At 38.7% G+C, this 26013-nt stretch overlaps 3 protein-coding genes across 4 annotated transcripts; all 3 read left to right on the top strand.

Annotated features, from left to right (window-relative positions):
* The first annotated feature begins 5766 nt into the window (after window positions 1–5766).
* Window positions 5767–8691, top strand: LOC121181370 (lipopolysaccharide-induced tumor necrosis factor-alpha factor homolog). Its single transcript, XM_041037306.1, has 6 exons — window positions 5767–5828; window positions 6005–6040; window positions 7632–7779; window positions 7965–8021; window positions 8199–8346; window positions 8450–8691. Exons 3-6 carry the CDS (start codon window positions 7662–7664, stop codon window positions 8553–8555), a joined length of 429 nt encoding a protein of 142 aa, XP_040893240.1. The 5' UTR covers window positions 5767–5828; window positions 6005–6040; window positions 7632–7661; the 3' UTR covers window positions 8556–8691.
* Window positions 8692–14535: 5844 nt separating this feature from the next.
* Window positions 14536–18255, top strand: gprc5bb (G protein-coupled receptor, class C, group 5, member Bb). Its single transcript, XM_041036692.1, has 3 exons — window positions 14536–15649; window positions 17996–18108; window positions 18211–18255. Exons 1-3 carry the CDS (start codon window positions 14539–14541, stop codon window positions 18253–18255), a joined length of 1269 nt encoding a protein of 422 aa, XP_040892626.1. The 5' UTR covers window positions 14536–14538.
* A 4135-nt stretch (window positions 18256–22390) lies between these two features.
* Window positions 22391–25901, top strand: knop1 (lysine-rich nucleolar protein 1). 2 transcript variants are annotated; one of them, XM_041036348.1, is made up of 7 exons: window positions 22391–22468; window positions 22858–22932; window positions 23080–23148; window positions 23284–24477; window positions 24578–24649; window positions 24748–24816; window positions 25276–25901. In XM_041036348.1, the coding sequence occupies exons 2-7, from the start codon at window positions 22879–22881 to the stop codon at window positions 25576–25578; spliced, it is 1761 nt and encodes a 586-aa protein (XP_040892282.1). In that variant the 5' UTR covers window positions 22391–22468; window positions 22858–22878; the 3' UTR covers window positions 25579–25901. The 2 variants fall into 2 exon arrangements, with proteins under 2 accessions (XP_040892282.1, XP_040892283.1); XM_041036349.1 differs by having other exon boundaries at window positions 22403–22446.
* Window positions 25902–26013: the final 112 nt, after the last annotated feature.

The raw sequence follows: 26013 nt of genomic DNA, 5'->3' as shown, positions 1-26013 counted from the left end.
GACGACATACTATACTATGACGTTTTTTATGACATTTTGAGGTCGAAAAAATTTTTGACTTTTTTTGGCCGAAAAAAACGCCATACTATACTATGACGTTTTTTATGACATTTTGAGGTCGAAAAAAAATTTGAATTTTTTTGGCCGATTTTGATGCCATACTATACTATGACGTTTTTTATGACATTTTGAGGTCGAAAAAATTTTTGACTTTTTTTGGCCGAAAAAAACGCCATACTATACTATGACGTTTTTCATGACATTTTGAGGTCGAAAAAAATTTTGACTTTTTTTGCCCGAAAAAAACGCCATACTATACTATGACGTTTTTTATGACATTTTGAGGTCGAAAAAATTTTTGACTTTTTTTGGCCGAAAAAAAACGCCATACTATACTATGACGTTTTTTATGACATTTTGAGGTCGAAAAAAAATGTGACTTTTTTTGCCCAAAAAAAACGCCATACTATACTATGACGTTTTTTATGACATTTTGAGGTCGAAAAAATTTTTGACTTTTTTTGGCCGAAAAAGACGACATACTATACGATGACGTTTTTTATGACATTTTGAGGTCGAAAAAAAATTTGAATTTTTTTGGCCGATTTTGATGCCATACTATACTATGACGTTTTTTATGAAATTTTGAGGTCGAAAAAATTTTACTTTTTTTGGCCGAAAAAAACGCCATACTATACTATGACGTTTTTTATGACATTTTGAGGTCGAAAAAAATTTTAAATTTTTTTGCCCGAAAAAAACGACATACTATACTATGACGTTTTTTATGACATTTTGAGGTCGAAAAAATTTTACTTTTTTTGGCCGAAAAAAACGCCATACTATACTATGACGTTTTTTATAACATTTTGAGGTCGAAAAATTTTTTGACTTTTTTTTCCAGAAGAAAACGCCATACTATACTATGACGTTTTTCATGAAATTTTGAGATCGAAAAAAAATTTGAAATTTTTTGGCCGATTTTGACGCCATACTATACTATGACGTTTTTTATGACATTTTGAGGTAGAAAAATTTTTTGACTTTTTTTGGCCGATTTTGACGCCATACTATACTATGACGTTTTTTATGACATTTTGAGGTCGAAAAAATTTTTGACTTTTTTTGCCCGAAAAAAACGCCATACTATACTATGACGTTTTTTATGACATTTTGAGGTCGAAAAAAATTTTGACTTTTTTTGGCCGAAAAAAACGCCATACTATACTATGACGTTTTTCATGACATTTTGAGGTCGAAAAAAATTTTGACTTTTTTTGCCCGAAAAAAACGCCATACTATACTATGACGTTTTTTATGACATTTTGAGGTCGAAAAAATTTTTGACTTTTTTTGGCCGAAAAAAACGCCATACTATACTATGACGTTTTTTATGACATTTTGAGGTCGAAAAAATTTTTGACTTTTTTTGTCCGAAAAAAACGCCATACTATACTATGACGTTTTTTCTGACATTTTGAGGTCAAAAAAAAATTTGAATTTTTTTGGCCGATTTTGACGGCATACTATACTATGACGTTTTTTATGACATTTTGAGGTCGAAAAAAAATTTGATTTTTTTTGCCCTAAAAAAACGCCATACTATACTATGACGTTTTTTATGACATTTTGAGGTCGAAAAAAATTTTGACTTTTTTTGCCCGAAAAAAAACGCCATACTATACGATGACGTTTTTTATGACATTTTGAGGTCGAAAAAAATTTTGACTTTTTTTGGCCGATTTTGACGCCATACTATACTATGACGTTTTTTGTGACATTTTGAGGTCGAAAAAAAATTTGACTTTTTTTTCCAGAAAAAAACGCCATACTATACTATGACGTTTTTTATGACATTTTGAGGTCGAAAAAAAATTTGACTTTTTTTTCCAGAAAAAAACGCCATACTATACTATGACGTTTTTCATGAAATTTTGAGGTCGAAAAAAAATTTGAAATTTTTTGGCCGTTTTTGACGCCATACTATACTGTGACGTGTTTTATGACATTTTGAGGTCGAAAAAAAATTTGAATTTTTTTGGCCGATTTTGACGCCATACTATACTATGACGTTTTTTATGACATTTTGAGGTCGAAAATTTTTTTGACTTTTTTTGCCCGAAAAAAACGCCATACTATACGATGACGTTTTTTATGACATTTTGAGGTCGAAAAAAAATTTGACTTTTTTTGCCAGAAAAAAACGCCATACTATACTATGACGTTTTTTATGAAATTTTGAGGTCGAAAAAAAATTTGAATTTTTTTGGCCGATTTTGACGGCATACTATACTATGACGTTTTTTATGACATTTTGAGGTCGAAAAAAAATTTGAATTTTTTTGCCCTAAAAAAACGCCATACTATACTATGACGTTTTTTATGACATTTTGAGGTCGAAAAAATTTTACTTTTTTTGGCCGAAAAAAACGCCATACTATACTATGACTTTTTTTATGACATTTTGAGGTCGAAAAAAATTTTGACTTTTTTTGCCCGAAAAAAAACGCCATACTATACGATGACGTTTTTTATGACATTTTGAGGTCGAAAAAAATTTTGACTTTTTTTTCCAGAAAAAAACGCCATACTATACTATGACGTTTTTCATGAAATTTTGAGGTCGAAAAAAAATGTGAAATTTTTTGTCCGTTTTTGACGCCATACTGTACTATGACGTTTTTTATAACATTTTGAGGTCGAAAAAAATTTTGACTTTTTTTGCCCGAAAAAAACGCCATACTCTACTATGACGTTTTTTATGACATTTTGAGGTCGAAAAAAAATTTGACTTTTTTTTCCAGAAAAAAACGCCATACTATACTATGACGTTTTTCATGAAATTTTGAGGTCGAAAAAATTTTTTAAATTTTTTTGGCAGATTTTGACGCCATACTATACTATGACGTTTTTCATGACATTTTGAGGTTCAAAAAATTTTGACTTTTTTTGCCCGAAAAAAACGCCATACTATACTATGACGTTTTTTATGACATTTTGAGGTGGAAAAAATTTTTGACTTTTTTTGCCCGAAAAAAACGCCATACTATACTATGACGTGTTTTATGACATTTTGAGGTCGAAAAAATTTTTGACTTTTTTTTCCAGAAAAAAACGCCATACTATAATATGACGTTTTTCATGAAATTTTGAGGTCGAAAAAAAATTTGAAATTTTTTGGCCGTTTTTGACGCCATACTATACTATGACGTTTTTTATGACATTTTGAGGTCGAAAATTTTTTTTTGACTTTTTTTGGCCGAAAAAAACGGCATACTATACTATGACGTTTTTTATGACATTTTGAGGTCGAAAAAAATTTTGACTTTTTTTGCCCGAAAAAAACGCCATACTATACTATGACGTTTTTCATGACATTTTGAGGTCAAAAAAAATTTAGACTTTTTTTGCCCGAAAAAAACGCCATACTATACTATGACGTTTTTTTATGACATTTTGAGGTCGAAAAAAATTTTGACTTTTTTTTGCCGATTTTGATGCCTTACTATACTATGACGTTTTTTATGACATTTTAAGGAAAAATTTTTTTTTTACTTTTTTTGGCCGATTTTGACACCTTACTATACTATGACGTTTTTTATGAAATTTTTTATGACATCTTGAGCTCAAAAAAAAATTGTGACTTTTTTTGGCCGATTTTGACGCCTTACTATACTATGACGTTTTTTATGACATTTTGAGCGTCAAAATCGGCCAAATAAAAAACTGACTCAGCCAGCTGATATAATGTTCTGAACATTATATCAGCTGGCTGCTGGTGTGGGCCATAGAGGCGAATGGGACAAATACAGAGAAAAAATATTTTTGGTCAGTGACTCATGTTCAGTTGCATTTCTCTCTGCTCTCTCTGTAAATCTCGAGTACAAAGAAATCTCCATTGCTTATTTGCAGAGACTCACAACTCAGTCCTCTCCAGTGTCCCCTGTCTCACTCACCAAGCATTGTCTATAAATCTCACCCAAACAAAGGTTTCCACATTAAAAAGCCAAGTCAGTATATCAGCACCAGACAACCAAAACAAATCAAGTTTCATTTTATATTGGTTTTGCATTGGTAGCTCTCTTGGCTTCTTACAAATTTCCTGTTTCCAATCTTTTTTTTATGAACCTTTACTAATTTTGTGAATTTATATTAAACTTCAAATTTTTCCTAAAGATGAAATTCAGATCATAAGCTCTGCCTCAACCTCTAGCGACCAGAAATGATTGTGTGTCCAATCCCAGTTAGAGACTTTTCTGATCAGTTTTTCCCCTGGCAACTGAACAAGTCGCTTCCCTCACCACACCAGTTTACCTCTCTGCTTTGCAAGACACGGTTCCCATCCCATATTGCATTCAGTAGCTTGCTCTGCAGTAAATTTATGCACCCCAAGAAAACACTTCATCCTCAAACCCCCACACTCCTGCAGCATGTAGAGAAACTGAGACTATCATTGAATTATTAAGTTTTGTGAAGATTGAAAAACTAAGTTCAGATAACAATTTTATTTTATTCAGCCCTGACCCTGGTGCCTTACCAGCTGATTCTGCCACGACTTTGATTCTCTCTGTAAAACTCATATGTTCATCAAAGACCAAACCAATATATAAAGGCTGGTAGTTAAAAATGTACCTGCTCTGCTCTTGCTTTCTAAAGTGTTTTATTTGTGTTTTATCAGCATTAATAGTCAATCTCCATTTTCTACTCCATGAACTCAAAATAGTTAACATCCATCCATCCATTTTCTATACCGCTTGATCCTTCAGGGTCGCGGAGGAGTTGGAGCCTATCCCAGCTGACTACAGGCAAGAGCAGGGGTACACCACAGGGCCGACACACAACCTCACATGCACACACTCACACCTAGGGGCAATGTAGAGTAGCCAATTAACCTAATGTGCATGTTTTTGGGATTGTGGGAGGAAGACAGAGTACCCGGAGAAAACCCACACAGGTACAGGGAGAACATGCAAACCCCGGGTTCAAACCTGGAACCCTCTTGCTGTGAGGCAACAGTGCTAACCACTGCACTGCCCAAAATAGTTAACATTGTTGGTAAATTAATCTCTGCAATCAATGCAATGTCATCCACATACACCAAAACACTTAAATTTACATCATCAGTTCATAAACTGACGTTGGCCTGCTAAAGTTCTTGAGCCAATCATTAACAGAAAGGGTAAATAATGCTGGGGAAATTAAAGCCCTTTGCTTCACACCACTTGGAGTAGGAAAAAATTTAGTGCAGTAGTTATTTACCTGCAAACATGAAACTGGAGCTTTGTCCAAAGCTCTGAATGCATCATAGTATTAAATAATCATAACAAAAATGAAAAGATAAAACTGTAACAGACAGAAGTAAAACAATTTAATCATTATATCAATTTGTATAAGGACAATAATTTCAAACTACTATTCAAGGAAAATTTTGTTATTTTGTACACCTAATCCCTACTTCACATTCACAGTTTCACACAGAGCTCCAGTTCCACCACTGCTGACCCCAAAACAAGTGGCACCCACTTAATATTTGGAAGAATATAGTTTTCTAATATTGTAGCATAAAATACAGAAAACGAGTAACACAAATTAATATCTTAAGAGAGATTTTGTTGGAAAAATGATGCTAGATTGTGTAGTGGTGGGTTTATTTTTTATAAAGTGCACACACAGTGTATGTGTTACAGTAATGCTTTTCACTTTTCCTTGATGTTGCTCCACCTCCTCTCTGACACACTGCTATAACATGTCGTGTTGGCTTCCTCAAACATCTCAGGTAGAAAAAGTGCAGCAGTGGTCTGACATGCCCTCCTGACCTCCTTATCAAGGTAAGCAGCATTAGATCTGTCCTTAGTGGTGAGAAGAGAAAACATTCAGGTGGAGACAGCTACCATTTAGATTTTTCTTTGTTTCTTTCCGTCTGCCTTTCTTTCTTTTTTAAAATAAACAAAAGTCTGTTGAGGTTTGAAGCTATATACTGAAGTAGGTTTTTCTGTGGTTTCAGCACTCACTCTGAAAATCTGTTGAAACGTCAAGAAACGTAAGTAACAAAAGACCCTTTTTGTTTTGTACTTTGAGGTGAGATGAAACAAGTTCAGTTTCCCTCACCTACTGCTGGAATTTGTGTGTGTGGCTTGGTTTTCATGTGTGTTAAAAAAAAGTGGCTTTGCCTTGAAACAGATGTTAAATTCAGAGGTTATTTCATAACTTTTTTTTAAACTCAGTAAACATGACTATAGTTTCAACCTTCACTAATGAGAGAAGGTTTCAACACAACTTATTGCTGGAATACTTGTGCAAAAGTGTTCATGGAAAAATGCACAATGATTCATAGAACAGGTTGAACGAGATCTGTGGTCTTACTTTGATACATCTTTCCTTCTTGTGCTCAGTGAGCCAAGTGATTCTCAGTGGCCAAGAGCGCTGTGTATGCAGCATGATTAACAGTAACACATTTGGATCAAGGAAATGCTATGTAAATACATTGAGCACAAGCAAACTAAGAAATGGAGACACTAAAAACTGCTGAGATCACTGACCACTTGTTAATGAGGACTGAAAAAACTTATCAAAATCCAGTGTAGATTGTGAGATATGGTTGAAAGCTCTTGAAGATAATATTGAAAACAGAGGATCAGATATTATTGGATTATTTGAATTTTACTTATTACTAGCACAGACATTTTTGACTAGATGACATTAAAAATGGTGACATTCAATTTCAGTGATCTAGTTCCGGGACCCTGTTAGGCCTTTTTTGTACACTGTCATGGCTTACTGGGACACTTATTGGAACTGAGCCATCATTAACAAAAACTTAACAAAAAGTTTCACATGTGGCTTTCCTTCTGTGACAAATGAAAACGTGCTGTGAGAATGGTCTGTTGTGTCGATGATTTAGTTTCGCTGTAGCGTTTGTCTGTTTTTTCTTTTCACTTTGTTTGCTTGTGTTTTCTGTATACACAGTGCATTTCTTAATGCTGAGGCAGAGATGGGAACTGACAAATCTTTCTCACCAAGGGCTGTTTACATAAAATACGAGTTTGACAAACACTTACCTAAATCTAGTCAGCCAACACTCATCAGATAATACTTGAGGTCATGTCAATACTGATTCATAACAGCCTATTTGTATTAGTTGCCGGCAGGCGGGTTGGGGACATCTCTTGAAAAATTTGGTCTTTGGTAAACAGTCATATAATTTACATACATAAATGGGCCCTGTGGTCATGCGAGAGCAGAGACTTTTACATTAACTGGTGTTTTCTAGTTTCACTTCTGAGAATCATGTGCTTCTTTACAATGTAAAAATGTTAAGCGACCAAACCTGCTTGCTTGCATTCACTCACCATGGGGTGAGTGTTGAAAGTGTTGCAGCAGCTGGTTATGCACTACTTTAAACTACTCTACAACTTGACTAGCGAGTTTTCACACTTGAGATAGAAGTAAATGGTGCAAAACTAGATCGTGGAGATTCCAGGTTTCAATCTGGACCCAAGTCCACCCAATATTCTAACCCCCTGACTATCCCCACTTTCCTTTGTTGAGGGAGGGGTAGCATTTTTGAATTACAAGCCCTTACTCTTTTTCCATTGTTTTTTTTTTTAACCTCATTTTCTCTGCCTTAAAAGCTTTTATCCCTAGTCCATCAGACAAAGATTATGGAAAAGTTTCAGGGACCTCCCATCGGAATGACAGATGTGCCAGCACCACCATACCCAGGTGTTGCTGCAGACAATGTGGGATTCTATGTGGAACCTCCGCCTCCCGTCCAGACTGGTAGGACATCAGGGACTTTCATCTGTGTCACTTTATTTACTCATTTTGTCTCTTTTACAGTAATGCAATTCTAATTTCTTCAATTATTCCTGCCATTTTAGTCCATCTGGTAGGAACCTTTGGGCAGCTTGTGTAGTTTATTCTTTAAACCTTTCTCAAGCTAAATGTTTCCTTTTCATAACCAGTTCAATACACTACTTACCAACACAACCCACATCCACTACCCCAGATTGTGCAGCCTGGTGAGTGTCTCTCTCCAACTTTCTCTCATAAGTTAAATAACTTCAAATGTGTCTAATATAGAAAAAAAACATGCAAAAACTGTTTGGAACAGACACTTTTGGGTTTAGTGATGGGTTGTTGGGGAGGTGAAGATTGTACTTGTCAGTAGTAGTAGTAGTTTTTTTTTCTACTCACAGTCAACCAGGTGGTGGTGGTACAGCAGCTGCCATCTGAAGCCCCTGGACAGATGATGTGTCCTCGCTGTCAAACCACTGTTCTCACTCACATTGAATACAGAAATGGTTTGCTCACCTGGCTGATCTGTGGTTTACTTGGAGTCTTCTTGTGAGTAAAAACCCCAGCACACACACACACACCCATATGAATTGAAACTTATACACAAAGTAATCGAGTATTATTTTGACTTTATTCCAATGCTCCGCACCAGGTGCTGGCCTTGCTGTTTGATCCCCTTCTGTGTGGATGCTTGCAAGGATGTGGAGCATTCCTGTCCCTCATGTAACACTGTCCTGCATGTCTACAAACGCAGATGAAACAGCACTGCAGTGTAAACTCTGATGTAACAACAAAAGGTAGAGAAGCCAGCCATGATCAAACAAACATCTGTACAGGGGCCAAACCTCCCTGTACAAACAGCAGACATCATGTTGAACCCTGTGCTAACTTGTGTAAAATGCTAGTTGTTCCTGCATTGCTGTGTGCTGTAAATGTATCTAAAAAATGCGATTTATTCTTTTCTTTTCTCGTGATTTGATATTTTTTCTCGACTTGATGTGAGCGCCATTGTCTCAATATAATATGCCTCAGTGTTAAGTCAAAGCTACAGTGTAAGACTGCAGCTGCACCATGAAGTTATATTTTATTTAACTCCAGCAGATTATATCATGAAATATTTTTTATGAAATGTCTGCAAGAAAAGCCAAATTATTTGCCCTTTAGCATAATCATTTCTTCTTTTAACAAAACCTTTAATTGCAATTGCAATTGCAAACAACTTTTTTAAGGGTCACAGGGTGGTTATTCCATGTAATGATTAAAATGAATAAATAACAATCACCTCTGAAATGTGACTTTCATTCTTTCTTCAACTTCATGACTGAAAGTCACCACATACTTTTAAATCATAATTTATTTTCAAGAAATAAATGTTAAAACTTGAGATCTTGAGTCGCATGTAAACAAATCGTGAAGCAAAATAATAAGTTTGTGGTTCTCTGATCCACATATGGTTTATCCTGCTAAAGCACAGCTCTGTCAGTATAGGTGGTATTTATCAAAGAAACTACACCATAAAATCAACCAAAGATGTTTCAATGAAACTCATATGAATACTTGTTGACTTCAACCCAGCTTAAAAAAAAAAGTGGGCATGCCTCAGTTTCAAATAGCGTTCATATTGTCTACGGAAATGACTGTAGTACAGGTGGACTGAGCAAGTTAAACCACTGAAAATTAGTTAAAAGATAAGTTACGTTAGAAGTTATGTTGATTCCTGCAAATGTGCTTACTGATAACAGATAACGTGGCAAAGAAGGCTTTGAACTGTATTTATTTCATGTTTTGTTTAATGGGAAAATGGGGTTCAAATCATTTTCATGCCAACATGCCATGTAATGATAACTATCCAAAGTAGTAGTAGTAGTTGTTTTTGTTTTGGTTTTTTTTAATATATATACAATGGCATGACTTTACATTCTCTGATACAGTACGTGTTTGTATGACTGTGAAGTGGTGTGCGGAGCTGGATAATCTGCCAAAGCAAATTTACGGTCGTCTCCTGCCTCCACCAGAGCTGTCTACTCAGCTGAAGACCAGACTGTAGTTTTCCAAGTAGACAGCAGATAGAGCCAACAGGCTGTCAGCGAGCAGGCTTATGTCTCCCACAACACACTACTGCCACTTCTTCTTTACAATGGCATGCACTATTTTATACAAGGTCTCCACTGGTAGAAAAAAAGGACATTTTCAAAAAGACCCTGAAAAAAAGACTTCAACCAGCTGCACAAACACATACCTCTAATAACAAATCTAACCAACTGTGATGACTTATTAACTATGTCAGTTCTCAGAAGGGACCTGAGGTGGGATAAAGCTGAGATTATGGGATGGCCCATACTTAACAAGGTTCTGTTAGACTGTGACCATAGTAACCACTGGATTACCCAGATTAGGACTGATCATCCTCTCAACCCTGTTGTTTCCCTCCTTTGTCTCTGTCAGAGGACTCAATCACACAATGTGGACAAAAGAGCACAAAGACAACACAAGACATGAAGCTCCACAAGGTTTCCCAAACTTTTTAAAGCCAGTGACTCGTAACTAATCATCTACTTTATTTATACCCAAAGCAGACAGGGACGTCAGAGAGTGATGTCTGTGAGAGGTTAGCAGACATTCAGTTCCTCTAAAATCAAATCAGAAAGGTTGGCTCAGATACCGAACTATTAAAAAACCCTGGACCCTCTGACCCCATCTGAGGTTTGGGGTTTTCTGTGATGGATAATGGTGACAATGATAACTAGAGCTGCAGGTAGGGCTGCAACTAATGATTATTTTGATAATTAATCTGTCGATTATTTTTTTGATTAATCGATTATTAATCGGGTAAAAAGGGAAAAAAGCAAAATTTGATTTCCAGCATTTTATTTAATCAACCAAACTGTCTTTGTTCAAAAGTTGTTTCCAACTCACATAAAAAATTAAATGTATGCTACACTGAGTACAAAAAAATAAATAAAAATAAAAATTTTGCAGCTGCTGAATCAATGTAAAGAAAAACATAAAGATAGAGAACAGTTTAAATAACCGTAATGAAAAACAAAGGCCATCTGTTTTTATACAGTGCAGAGAGCATTTCTTTACATGATCTGAAAAAAAAAACTGTCTCCATCTTGAAATGAGCTGAACAAGAATTTAATAAATAAAATGCTCAAACAGATTTTAAACAGGCTTTTCCTATAAAACTATGGAGAAATGGCTCTTTATGGTTTATTTCTTCTCCATCAGTCTGGTGAAATAGGTCCTTGGGGGAAGAGTGTAACCAGGGTTGAAGGTCTTTAAAATTTTTCTGAATTCTTCACCACCTCCACCATTGATAGTGGTCTCATGTCTGTAACCAGCATATTCAGGATACCATCAGTGAGAACAGCTGACTGCTGTGGTGTGCAGATCTTCCTCAAAACATAGTCACCAGTGCTGGGCTGTTTGTTTTCTGAGGTGAGTGAGAATGTGTAGTATGAATATGCACAGAAGAACAGTAAGTAAAACATACAATATATTTTTAAATTAATAACTACTGATCTAAAATGCAGACAAGGCAAGATGAAATTAAATGAATGGACATTGGGTACTGCTGCCATGTGCTGAGAATAAAAGGGAAATGCAAATGTTTGACCAGATATTGCTCAAATTTCTGTTATGGAGAAAATGAAGGATTCGAATCAAATATATCCGGCAGATTTATGTCCGTTTTTCGGGACAATTTAAAAACAAACCTCTGTCCGTTTTCTCTAGTTTTATTGATGGATACGTGATAAATTAACTCACTGCGAACTTACCGTGAGTCTCCTTCACCCATGGCTCCAACATGCTTCCTCCTCAGGTGCTCATGCAGTGATGTTGTTCTGCCGTGCCAGGAGAGATCAGCTGCGCACATTTTGCGCCGAACGCTGTTCTTTGAAGGCATTGATGCAAAGTGCTCCCAGACTTCTGACAACTTGGGTCGTACATTTGTCTCTCTCCTAACGTTAGCGTCCTCTGCTGTGAGCTCCTCCGCCATTTTTCGAACGCTTCTTCCAGGTGAGCTACACAAGGCACGGCATTGGTTCGCGTCTCCTGCCGCTTCTTCTTCTTCTTTTACGGCGGTCGGCATCCAGCTTACTGGTGCTTTACTGCCACCGCGGCTTTGGTGGGCTTACTGCCCCCACATTAGAGGGTAGCAGCTGCACTTATGTGTATGATAAAGTAGACCCAACTAATCGATTATTAAATTAGTTGCCAACTATTTTAATAATCGATTTTAATCGATTTAATTGATTAGTTGTTGCAGCCCTAATTGCAGGTAATGATTAGTGTAATTATTGATTCATCTGCCACTTGAGTTGATGACATTTTGGGAAATACACTTCTTCACTGTTTGTTGAGACTTGATACTCCCATGCATGAAGCAGCCTTAGTATCTTAGCTTGCCAACTAGCTGGGCTTGTAACTTCTTGGAGTATCAACTGATCACCTGGCAAGAAATAGTCTGGCACATTAACCCCCATAAAACAACAAATTCTTATTTTTACACTTCAGTGTTTGTACCAATTACACAAATGAGACATTATTTTAGCTTCAGCGGTTCTGGCAGTTGGATTTTGTTACCTTTGGACAGCACTAATTTTAATATAATTTAATAACTTAAACTTAATAACTTAAATAGAACAGTTATAATTAATGTTATACTGTAAGTAACAACTGGCTTTTCCTACTATGACAAGTGAGAATGTTTGCTGTTGTCATTCTTATACATGCTCATATTTATTTATGTATTCTTGTTATTTCCAACCAAAGTGGTTGCTCCTGCTGCTTACATAACAAGGACTCACTGTCTGGATTAGACAGTCTTGACTGGCACAGCAGGGTGCAGGTGTGCACTCCTTCCCTTGCATCTGTTTGCCTGAGAGTTTATTTGTGTACCACAAACCAGCTTTGGCTTCTCCTATGTTTGGCCTCTATCTGTCACTGAGCTCACTAGTTTCTGTCAGCATCAATCTCTCACACGCTGATCCAAACTCGCTCGATTAGCCGGAACAGTGGTTACTCCTTGTCATGGTTTTCCTCTCTATCCCCACATAAAGCCACCTCCAAGGGAGGAGATTACTCCACTCTAAAGGGAGACTTGGCTGAATCATGTCTTCAAGCGTATTATGTAACACTCTACTAGGATGGCCACGTGGCCACAAGGCTCACCTGTGTTTGTACTGACCATCTGCCCCTCTCCGTGCAAATCCCATCTTCATTCTGCAACATACACCATCAACAGACATCTTACTGCCGAAGAGACTTGTGATTGTCTTGGTCCAATCTGGTGATCAAAGATGAATCTACATGTCGCCGAGTTCTGGGTGTAAGGAGGAATTGTATAAGCGGCATAAGGAAGATGTGGGAGCCTGAAAGGCAGGAAACAACACAGAGATGTGCAAACCAGTGACTAATACAGGATTGGCAGTGCATTGCCATGCTTATATACTGTACTTATTTCCTACTTTCTTCCTGGTTACACAGGTGCATCGGCAAATCATACTGCACATGTGTGGGTGAGCAGAGGTAAAGCTGGGATTGTATCTCTGTTGACACCTCCGCAGATTCAGTGCGAAGCAGGGAGAGAGAAACACAGTCATGGAGACAGAATGAATAGAAAGAGGAGGACAGAGGGAGCGAGAGAGGGGCACAGACAGTGAGAGAGAAGAGTGAAAGGGAGACAGAAGATATATTTGACTATGTGGGTGTGTGAAGTATCAAGGCATGCATCATAATCGTGGATTCTTCTCGGAGCAGCTGGACGTGTCACTGCAGCAGCAGGACATTATTGGTCTCTCAAAGTGTGTTATTTTGTACTTTAAAGCTGTGGGAGCTGTGAGCGCAGAGACCGACATAAGAGACATTTTCAAAGACAAAATGGAAACCGTTCTGTTTCTGTTGCCTCAAGGATTTCATTAACTGGAATTACAAAAATACTTCAACAAGTTAAAGTGATGCAGACTGGAAAATTATGATGCCTCTTCACCCTCAATAATCAAGATCTAAAGTCAAGAATTTGCCTGAGGTGAGTCTGAAATTTCTCAAATGAAGAATGAAATTTCTGTTGTGGCATTTATTTTGTATGTATGTGTATTTGTACATGTGTACGACAGTGTCGACATTTTTTAAATGCGAGAACATTTGGTCTCATGTACTCACAGTTTTATGTTCATTTTAGAGCTGGGGATTGAATTATGTCAATGATGGTCTTCACAAGTATGTACAAACTCTAGATGTGTGTGTGTGTGTGTGTGTGTGTGTGCATGCAGTCATGTGTTTCTCTGTGCTTTTGGGTACTGAAACTCGACTTCTCAAAAGCCCAGTATGCGATGTAGTCAGCCCACGCTGTTTCCCGTTCCCATGGAAACCATTGCCCGGTGCTAAAAGCAGTTCTATTCTGTGCTTTGTGTGTGTGTGTGTGTGTGTGTGTGTGTGTGTGTGTGTGTGTGTGTGTGTGTGTGTGTGTGTGTGTGTGTCTCAAAGAGAGAGAAACATATTAATGTCTAATATCCAACAGGTTTATATATGTTAATATATTGGCTGCTGTTTTTACAGTATGTTGTGTATCATGGAGACCCTGTATAGACTAATATAACCTATGTGTACATTCACCTTCCTGCCTTCCTCTTCTCAGGGTCTTTTTCCACAGTGTCAATCCTCTTGTTTATCCCTCTCCTTTAACCCTTTCTCTGTCTCTCATCACTACATTTTTTCTGTCTCTGTGTCTCTAAGATGGCCGTCAGCCCTATAATCATCTGCCTCCTGTCACTGATTGGCTATGGTTCGTCCCACCTCTCTCCTCCTCCTCGGGGATGCAGTGTGGATGTGGACCCTCCATACAGAGTGCTGTGTGACCTGGAGTCAGTCTGGGGTGTGGTACTGGAGGCTGTGGCCTGTAGCGGTGGCCTCACCTCTCTGGTCCTCGCTGTGCTCCTTCTTGTCAAGCTGCGCGCGGTTTCTGACCCCGCCAGGCGCTCCGGCATGGGGCCTCTTCTCCTGCTCCTTGGCACGCTCATAGGGCTTTTCACCATCTCTCTGGCTTTCCTGGTAGGCAAGAACCAGGCACTCTGTGTGGTCCGCAGGGCCTTCTGGGGGCCCCTCTTCGCCCTCTGCTTCTCTAGCTTGCTAGTGCAGGGTGTGCGGTTGAGGAGGTTGGTGGCTGGCAAGACGAGCCCATCAGGCAGCTCCCTGGCAGCGCTTGGTCTAGCCTTGGCCTTGGTTCAGGGGATCATCTCTGCTGAATGGGTCCTGCTGACTGTTGTCAGGGAGGGTCACCCAGCCTGCGAATATCCACCTTTGGACTTTGCTCTGACATGCAGCTACACCCTGGGGCTCCTCCTCATAGCCATGGGGCTTTCTCTGGGGGTGGTGCTCTGTGGAGGAGAGTTGGGGGCAGAAGGAGGAGGTGGGAGTGAAGAAGACAGAGAAGGAGAGAGTGAAAAACGGAGATGGAAGTGTAATGCAGTCTGGCTCTTCCTCTCCAGTCTGGCATCAGCATTGCTGTGGGTGGCCTGGCTGGGGTTTTACCTTTACGGCAGCCAGGTATTGAGGGGAAAAGGGAAAGGAGAAAGGTTAGGAGGAGGAGGAGGGAAGAAGGATGTAAAGGTGTTGGATGAGCCTGCACTGGCGGTGGCCCTGGTCATTCAGGGCTGGATCCTGCTACTGTTCCACGCTGTCCCAGAGGCACACCTGTGTCTCCGAAAACCTCCACAGTCCAACACACAAGATTTCTTTGACACCAGTCACACGTCTCCTCCTCCTCATTTTGGAGATGAACTCTCTGCACACTCTCACCGACCCTTCCCGGAAAACCAAGCCTTTTCTATGGAGGAGCACAGTGCAAGTAGGTCTATGTAATGTTTAAGTGTGTGTGTGTGTGTGTGCGTGCGTGCATGCGTGCGTGTGCATGTTTGTATAATAGAGATGAGGAATCTGTTTCAAAAGAAATGTCATTTTTAAAAACCTGGGTCACACGATGCATTCAGCTGTAACTCCTTAGGTTGTATTCTCAATCAAAAAATATTGACATTTAGGTGTTTTACAGTAAGTCATAAGGGCAACATTGCTAGGCAACTGACAACAAAAATGGTGTGACTCAATGTCATGCTGAGAAATGAAAAAAGTGAAGACTGCAAAAGTAACAAACTTTCATGGGGTCTGACATTTTACATAAGATCTCCAATCAGAGTTTTCTTTTGAGTATGAAAGGTGGCTGTCACAAGTTTGTCTGGTTCGCTTACAGCGGATTTCAGTAATGATCAAGTTCACTTGATCATTAGCAGTACTCAAAAATGTCATTAAAACGTTTCTCAAAGCTGCTGAGAACGACTTTGACTGAGGGCCTGAGAGAACTCCTGACCCAAGACAAGAGAAAACCTGCGAATATTGACATGAATTAATTTACTCTGTCTACAGTGATTGGATTATACTGAATATAAATATTCTAGATAAACTGTTATTATAATATCACAGTGAGTCTTTCTTTTCTTGTGAAAAACGCCCCCACTTGAAGGCAACTCTACATCACGTTAAGTATTATATCATCTGTCAGAGCAAGTGACATGACATGACGTAATCTCAAATAAAAACTAGACTCTAACCGAAAGGATGACTATTATTTGTGTGAGTCAAACTGAGAAAAGCTTGACATTTTCTCCTGTTAATTCCTTTCAAATCATCAATTTCACTGCAGATCAATGTCCTGTTCACCTTGCAAGTTGACTACCATATCACCATACTACCATGAGCCCTATGTAGGTTTGTTTACAGCAAAGTGTGCCTCACTTCTAGCGACTGTGCAAAATCCAAAATCCAATTAAATCTCATGAAATGGCTGATTATCCAACAGGCTTTTCTACAGGGAGATTTATGAGTCATTTCACTTTGACTGCTCTCCATATTTATTTGAAGCCAAACGCACAGATGAGGAGAAAAACCATGAAGAACCAGGACAAACAAAGAGTGGAGGCAGTGAAAGGAGTGATCGAGAGTGTCTTGTGAGATAGCAAACTTCAGGAAACTGATCATATTTGTTGGCCATTGTACAGTTTACTGAGGAAGAGACAATGCATCACGTAACACAGTATAAGCAAGTCATGGAAGGATGTCACAGATACATGTTTCACTGGTTTTATCATAAAGGAAAAATAAGAAGAAAACACACTGCATCTCAATACTAGACCTGTTAGTTGTTCCCCTCCTTGTGGTCCCCACTCCACCACTCACTCACAGTCAGCCCATCTAATGATGAAGTCTTTGAAGCATCTGACTCCTATATTGAAAAATAAAGGGAAATTCTTAGTGCCAGTATCCTGTATTTTCACGTGTAATTTCCACATGGGGCATAATAGTGGCTGTTCAGCAAAAGTAACATAGTCTGTGTCTCACTCCATGTCCACTAAATGACACACTATATTTACTGTCCCTCTGTGAAATGTATCCACTATCTAGTGCCCTCAAAGATCCCTCAAACAAAAAAAAACGAAAAAAATATTGTCTACAGCATGTACGCTACTTTCTCCCACAATGCATTGCTCCACATTTTATAGATGCAAAAATTAATGGTTATGCAACACCACAGCTGTCAGTGATGACACAAATGGATGATGATTCATATGGATCCAAAATCTCAATTCACAGCTCACTATACAGTAAACTATATCAGATATATAGGAAGGAATGAATGGGGGAACAAGGGAGTAATTCCAGACACTAGTGTGGTCTTAAAGGCACTACACACCCACAGGTGTGTTTTCAGTTACACTTACACTTCTGTATGAAGTTGGGTGGAGCTGTGCTGAGAACACAGTTGTGGAGTGGGAGAGGGCCCTGGTTCCAGAATTAAGTGTTATTTGGTTTTCTCATTTCAATTTTTGACTTCAACAGTCTCCTCAGTGTTACTTAACACAGAAACATGGGATAATGCAACATTCATATGTTTATGATAGAGCCACCAGTTTAAATGATCTAAACGACATCCACTATTAGCAGCACCTGACACGTTGTTTCATGCTAGACTGGAAGTAACTTTACCTATGGTAAAAATGAATGGGACTTTTTACGCCCATAAGTGTCCAAAATAATTTGTCTTACGTTTCAGCTCTGTTGCATGAGGTCGTCAGTCTCCAGGTAACACTTGCTAACATGACACCTGTAACCTGTGTGTGTTTTACCTTGCTTGGTCTGTCAGCGCTCCGAAGTGGAACATACCACAGCAGCCACGGGAGTATGCGTCCTGGCATTGCCTTCAGAGGCCACGTCTACCAACCCACTGAGATGGCTCTGGTCATGAACGGTGGTACAGTAAGTGTGGCAGAAATACTCACTCTGTGTAACTCCCTTTTACTTGATCAATAAATAACTAATCAATGGATTCTTTTACTTCTGTCTCTCTCTCTCTCATAGATGCCCACAGCTCCAATTAACTACACTGGACGACGCTTATGGTAATATGGGACCAGGCTTGAAGAGGTTACACTCGAGTCAGATTTATGACAGAGAAATTTTATGTTGCTGAAGAAGAAGAAGGAAATATTAAAGACGCCACATTTCACTCACACAGTGGATTTGGTGGAAGCTAAATATATTTAATGTATTTGTGTTTCTGCAAACAAACTGTAATAGTATTTTTGCTGAAATGTTCTCGATTGTCTCTGCAGCAGCAGACTGGACAAGAAATCTCAAACAAGGGAACAGAAAGTGATGCAGCTTCTACAGTTAAGGATATTTTGTCAGAGTGATTTTATTTACAGTGCATTATGTTGATCAGCACAAACAGTCTTAATTGTAATATGTAAATACACTGACAAGGAGTGTTTCAGGAGGGCCAATGTTATCAATGTGTTTGAGGCAAAGATCAAGAATCAGTGTCCACTGTGGTATTGAGGTGGGGTGACTGAACGAGCTGCTGTTAGACTGTGACAGTCAAGATTAAGGCATGAGTTGAAAGTAGTGAAGAAAACATTTTATCTCGTAAGCACCTATAAATCAGTGCCGTTCATCACTGATCCTTGCTTTGGAAAAAAAAAAATCAAATTCTGTCTCTTTCTGTTTGTCATCAAGCTACAACTCAGAAAAAAGCGACCCTTAGGATGTTTATGTAAATGACCTGCATACACCCACAAAGCTTGCTTGGCCTTTGAATTTCATGCTGGAAAACCCCAAAGGACTCTCATAGTGTTTTTCTCTCCACATCTCCATTCCATTTTCAGTGCATTTGGACAGTTTGGCACATTTCTCTCTCTCTCTCTCTCTCTCTCTCTCTCTCTCTCTCTCTCTCTTTCTCTCTCTCTCTCTCTGTCTCTCTCTCTCTCTCTCTCTCTCTCTCTCTCTCTCTCTCTCTCTCTCTGTGTGTGTGTGCTGATAAATGTCATGTATTTCACAGAGCTTGTGCGGGGTTCTGGAAGATTGTCAAGTGATTTAAAAGGTGAAAGATGAGTCTACAGCTCATGGAGAACTGGTTTTTAAAGCATATCATAAAAAGCCATTTAATACTGCAATAACTATTGTGCAGTATAGGGTTTACTGTTGGAGATTGTGACTTTGCACTTTATCGGCGCTGATTGTGTCTGGGCATTGTGATATCTGAGATGTATGATCATTTGAGATGCATGTTAAAAAAAGCACAGTTTAAAGGTAATGTATTTTGTCAAAATTACAGTATTTTGAGTGTTTTCTAGAATTTTGATATACATATTCAAGGAAAATAAACAGTTTTAGTGTAGAGTTTGAGTTTCAAAGCTGATGACATTGAAAACGATCTCAAGTGCTCAGCAAATTGGAAATTTAAACATCTACATTTCCATGACAACTGTGCAAACTCTATCTGCAGAGGAAGACCATACATAATATGACTGAAAGCTTCTAACATCTGCTCAGTGGACCTTGAGGTTGAAGTGTTTTGTCAGCCAGTTTCAGTTAGTTTTCACTCATATTTTCCCAAGGCTTTTCTGGACTTAGTAACAGTATGAGCACCACGTACACTTTGTTTGAGATTAATGGCAGCGTTCAGGATCTCCTTACATTTTCAAATTCCATCAAAAACAGAAAAAATATTTTGTCATACATCACTGTGACTTTAAGTGGTAACACTTCACGTATACGGTTTACTGTATTAATGACACTACAAAGTTTGGCTGAAAAATATCATTGTCTCTTGAGCAAGACTGAAATCAAGCCCGGACATTTTATCCAGTTAAAATACATTTGAAAGAGCAGTTACCATGTTCATGTTGTGACCATTTCTTCTTGCTGAGAGACTTAACTAAATAACTTGTCCACAACTTTGCTTTTGTGTACAGGTGTGTGCTCTAATATTGTACAATGAAAATATTATCACTGAGTTTTAATCATGTAAATATTCAAATGTGAAGAAGCGCTGGTATTTGCCTTTTGAGATGCTCTTATAATGATAACACTCTCACTGTTTGATGGCAGCGTAACATGAATGTCTGTAATGTGATTTGCACAAAGTGGCTAATACATCAGTGCACAGTTTCTGTTAATTATCGTCTGGTCATTGAGGTGATCTTTCTTCACTCTCCTGTCCTTTTATGTTACACTAATGGATCCACTTCACTGCAGGGAACATAAAGATGCAGCACAGTCAGCTACTAATGTGAGTACGCAGAGACTTCGATGTGCTGCAACTTAAGAAAATACAAGTAAATACATGAAAGATAGAAAATACCACTTTGACAGTACATATGGAACTACACATGGAAAGATCTGTTGCTAATAAATAAAACACAAGCAAATTATGAAACACCTAAATGAAACACTGCCAATTCAAAAAAGCTGCAAGTCATTCACAGCAATGGATCTACAGTAAGTTACAATACAAACAATGTTTCCTGGGTACAGTAAAACTGATGTCCATGTGTGATTGTCTGTAAGATGACTCTGAAATGATGTCCAGAATACACACATGGAACAAAGAATAGCTGTAGTATCTTTAGTTCCAAGTTTTAAGAGCCAAGTGAAGACCTCCATGATGTATGCCCCCTGCGTGATGTGTTGAATCGTGAGCCAGTTCATCTCCTGGCTCTAGCCATCAAAAATAGCAGGGTAGCAGTGGTACTAAAATCCCATACTGCGTGTAGGAGTGTTTTAAAAGTAACTTGTGATTATTTAAGTCATGCCACCTTAAATGCACGGGCTGTAGGTGGAATTTGGGAATGTAGCCTCCCCTGCAAGCTGTAGTTGGCAGCTGGGGGGCTGTAGGTGATTTCTTAATACTCACACCGCAGGTTGAAGGCTGGGTGCTGACTTGCTGTAGGAGAAAGATGATGCAAATGATAGTCAGATGCTGGTGCTGCAGATGGCATTACATTGGTCTTAGCTTGACTTTTGAGGCCAAAGGCTGTGGCTGAGATTGATTCCCAGAGTACTCAGGCAAAAGATGAAGCCCAGCGCATGCTTGAAATGAACCAATTTGAAGGACGTGTCATCCCCCAGTGTCCCACCAACTTAAGAGTATGGAAGTGTCAGAAAACAAAAACAAATATGTCTCACATCTACCAAAGTTTAATGTAATTAATCCTATATTTATGGGACATGGTGTCATCTTGTGGGTGCACAGAATTTTTAACCCTCACACATCCACTGCTGTAATCAAACAATGGTTTTGAGTTGTCAGATGATGTGCACAATTGCATGTTATTAACATGGGGATATTTTCCATTGCTACCAACCACTCCCAAACATATGACCTGAATGCAGCATTAATTGGTTAAATCCTGGTTTGATTCTACTGTTTAAGTTTTTTTTTTTCTGTTCATTTTTTGGTGTTTTCAGTTAATACATTATATTATACAATTTTATTTGAAAAAAGAATGAAAAAATGTACCTTTTGCTGCCTCATGTCAGGTGTGTTAGAGTATAAGTATGTTCAACAAATAATAAAAAAAAATTATAACTAACAAGGTCGTGTAAGCTTTATCTAAGCTAAGCTTCAGAGTTGAAATAGTTAAAACTAACAAACAAAATCAAAATGAAATGACTATCAATACAACTACTACAATTAATGATAATATCACACACACATATAAATTGTATTACTTTTAGAAAACTTGCATTTTTCTATTTTGTGTAAAAGTGTTGCTGTAGTAAGGTTTCACATTGCGCATACATCATATGAACAGGCTGAATAATTTGGATTTGTTATAATCTTCAGGTCGGTTTATGTCCATCTCAGGTGTGAGGATCATCAATTGAATGTTTAATGTTGATATAATATAATTGTATGTAAAGGTAAAATATATCTGTTATGGCTTCTATACTATTATGTCTGATAGCAGACCTGCAGGTATCATGTATAAGCTCAATACCGTTAAGAACCGTTCCGAAACAGTTTGAAACGAGTTACAGGGTCAGAAATTTAACTTTCATCTCCATGGGAACACACGAGGACTCTAAGTCCCATCTCGTGGCGTACTGTAGGCCCTCGCGGTCCAACATCCTCGCAGACTGAACGTGATGACAGTAAATACGTCACTCCACGTGCAGCAAAAGTCCACGAGGGCTCTCTGATTTACGTCTCAATAATCTGTCCACGAGAGCGCGCTCGTTGCTACGGACGCCAGAGTCGTCGCTAAGAGGAACGAGGAAAACTACTTCCAGGTCATGTAAACGGGTGTCCACGTGAGTTATCAAAGCGCACGAAGTTAGTAAACCTCTCATGAAGTTTATATTTCATAATACACTGTGCAACTATGATAAACTAATGTCACCGTGTGGCTTGCCGACTAGTTTGTCTCCTCATCGGTTTAAGCGTTTCGCTGTTATTTAGCTGCTGTTAGCTAGCTAGCATATTTTACAAAGACAGTGCCACGAATAAACTTCGTTTTGTTGTTCAAATGCTGTTCTTATGTTATCACACTGGATTTGTTAACATTGCATATTTACTTGTCATTCAATCACATATCGTAGCATAACATCTGAAGCTTTAGCAAGGCTGTATCTCGACATATCTTGATTCAGGTGTAGGTGCTGTGGAAGTGTGAGCTTACTTATCAACACTGGGACTGAAATCATGTTCATTTGCACCTGCAGGTGGATTCCGATGAGGACGTGATGTTTGTTTCCGAAAAGACTGCACCTAAATTTCAAAAGATTACTGTTGAGCAGGTAATGATTTCACTCAGCATGGGTTATTCAGGTTAGATCAGAAGAACCTTCTGTAAAGCCACGTGCACGATTGACTTGCCTGACACAGGATAATGCATAGATGTAAGATGTGTGAAAACAACTTTAAATGCACTCTGTTACCTGTAGGCAAAGCGATTGGTTCTGCAGAGAGACATTGATCAGGAGTCCCTGCCCAGGCAGCCAGTCAAATCCTTGGTCAGTTTACTTCTGTTAGTCACACTTACACATACACATACACATACACATATATACTTACATATATGCATATAATTGAGTCCATGAGCCTGGTATAGCAGCATTATCTTACAGTAATTGCATTTTTCTTACCAGACAAGCCAGAGGTCGGTTGCTGTGGAGAGGCCAGTGGAAAAGGTGAAAATGAAGGTGGAGGAAGACAAGCGTGGGGAGAATCATATAAAGAAGGAGAAGAAACACAAGGCTCTGGGACAGGCCTCTGTGCTTGAAAACAAAAACTGTAACGTTGATGTTGGGAGCCTAGCAGATGGAAAAAAAGAAAAGAAGAAGAGCAAAAAGGTTGAGACAGAAGAGGAGCCACGGGATGTAAGTGGTGGGAAGAAGGAGAAAAAGAAGAAAAGGAAAATTGTCAATGAATCTCAGAATGATGCCAATGCCAAAGATGCCAAAGATGAAGGAGTCAGCAAAAAGAAGAAGAAGCAACAGCAGCTGGCTGATGATATCAATCAAATGGAAATTGCACAGATTTCAGTAAAAGAAGATGTGGAAAAGAAACAAAGGAAGAAGAAAGTAAAGAACAAGACTGTACAAATTATAGGTGAAAATGTTAACATACAGAAAGAAGAGGAAGAAGTACAGCAAGCTGGAAAGGATGAAGTGCCAAAGAAAGCCAAGAAAGTGAAAAACAAAATAGCTGTAAGCACTGAGGAGCAAAGTAAAGAGAAGAAAAGAAAGAAGACCAAATCCACAGAGGAAGAGACTACTGCAGCTATTGATGGAATAACTGTAAGAAAAAAGAAACCTAGAGTGGGTAAGAATGAAGGGACGTTAGAAACACTAGAGGGAGAGACTGAGGTTGAGGAGGTAAAAAAGAAAAAGAGGACAAAGAAAGAGGCCAAATTTAAAGAAGATGAAAATGGAGTAGAAAAACCTGAGATCAAAGGCAAGAAAAAAAAGAGCAAAGCAGCATCGGGAAAAGTGGAGAGTGAGATTGTCATTGTAGAAGAGAAGACAGAGCAAAGGAAAAAAGGAAAAAAAGAAAAATATAGAAAAGCTTCTGTGGAGGTCAGCGAAGTAGAGGAGACAGAGCCGAAGAAAAAGAAGAAGAAAAAGGAAAATAAAAAAGGAAAAGAAGAGCCATTATTAATCAAATGTGAAGAAAATGAGGAGAATGGACTCAGTAGGGAAACTCCTGTCGCAGTGGAAGGTGATGGAACAAGCAAGAAAAGCAAAAAGAAGAAAAGCTCTGTTCAGGCTGAGAACAACTTTAGAGTTGAAAGTGGTACGAAAAAGAAGAGAAAGATCAAAGGAGAGGTGGAAGACCAACAGGTGAGTATGTATTGTCAGAGGTTATTCACGCTGTGCAGATTTTTTTTTAAATTTTCTGTACTGGGGCAGTGAGCTGCATTTGTGTTTCATTGTGTTTCAGGAGTCTTCCCAAGAGGACGTGGTGTTTCTGTCAGAGAGGTGTGGAAACACTGATGAGATCTTCATCAGCCAGGTAAACCAGGGCTCTCACTATCTTTACATCGCTGGCTTAAATGACACTTGACAAATGAAACTGTGAATTGCATTGAAGTGCGTTTTTGTTTGTCATAGGGGAGAAGACAGGCTCTACAAATGGAGATTGACAAGGCCTCTCAACCTGAAAAACCAGCTAAACCTTCGGTCAGTATCTGCATCTGCCCTGGAAAGAGAATAAAACAATGGAACTTCCATTTTGGCTTTTCCCCTTAAAGGGGCACGCCATACTTCTAGTGTTGTACTTTCAGGAAGGCTGGTGGGGGGGGGGGTCTTCAGAGACAAATTAAAAATAAATTGACAAAATTGATGCAGCAGGATCAGAGATATCCTGACTTTTTTTTCGCTAGTATGAGTCAAGCTTCAGAAAGTGCTGTGACCTACATTTCCCAAAATGCAACTCTGTAGTATCTAACTCTAATTGCCATTTTTTTCAAGCTTTAGAAAGCTCCTTGAGAGCCACAGATGACATAATACAACTGTTTTCTCCTCAAAACAATGAACCTGAGCTTCATGTGTAAAATTAGTGGAGTTCCTCTCACTGTAGTTTCTAAGAATTACTACAGCTAGTCTCTAATATTTGTCCCCAATGTCTGTGTTCCTCAGGGATTGGGTCAGTGGAGCACAGCCCAGTTCAACAGCTCTGAACAGCAGCAGAAATTCCTACGCTTGATGGGCGGCTTCAAAAAGGGTTTCCAGCCAGCTGCGAGCACTGGAGGAGGAAATATGGCCATGGGGAAAGACGCACAGCAGCAGTTACAGCAAGGGCTTCTGGGAGAGTTTGAACGCGCTCACTCACGCAGAATGGACTTCAGTAACAGGGGGGCAGGACTTGGCTTTACTGCACCGTCCAATAAGAAGTTCTCTATTGACGTCAATGCATGTCGATCTGTGCGCTTTGACGACTGATAAAAGTGCGATTGAAAGGTTTTTTTTTAATTATGTGTAGTTTTAACTGTTGGGTCACTGTTTACACTGTGAAGCTGTAACGTGTTCTCCTAATTTCACTTTTTCTCTTTTAAAGACATTACAGACTAAGAATTTTTAACCCTGTAATGACTTTATTCTAATGATGGCAAAAAAGTGAATACTGACATAATATGCAGTGTTAGGTGGCACACTGATTTTATCCATGCTGTTGTTACACATTTAACTGTCCAATATTTTTTGTGACAGAAAGGTTAGTAAGCACGTTAATTAATGTGCAAAGAGAAAGAATCCTCATGATGTTTTTGGTGATTGTCCTTCCAGTTGAGCAAATATGAGCAGCTGTGGGCACACTATAGAGTGTGACTGTTGTCACCCAGTTTCATTATTGAATAATACGACCTGAATCAGTCTGGA

Source organism: Toxotes jaculatrix, chromosome 4, assembly GCF_017976425.1.
Source record: "Toxotes jaculatrix isolate fToxJac2 chromosome 4, fToxJac2.pri, whole genome shotgun sequence".
NCBI classification, from domain to species: Eukaryota; Metazoa; Chordata; class Actinopteri; family Toxotidae; genus Toxotes; species Toxotes jaculatrix.
The sequence above is the reverse complement of the archived record's forward strand: the minus strand, read 5'-3'. Positions and strand labels throughout refer to the sequence as shown.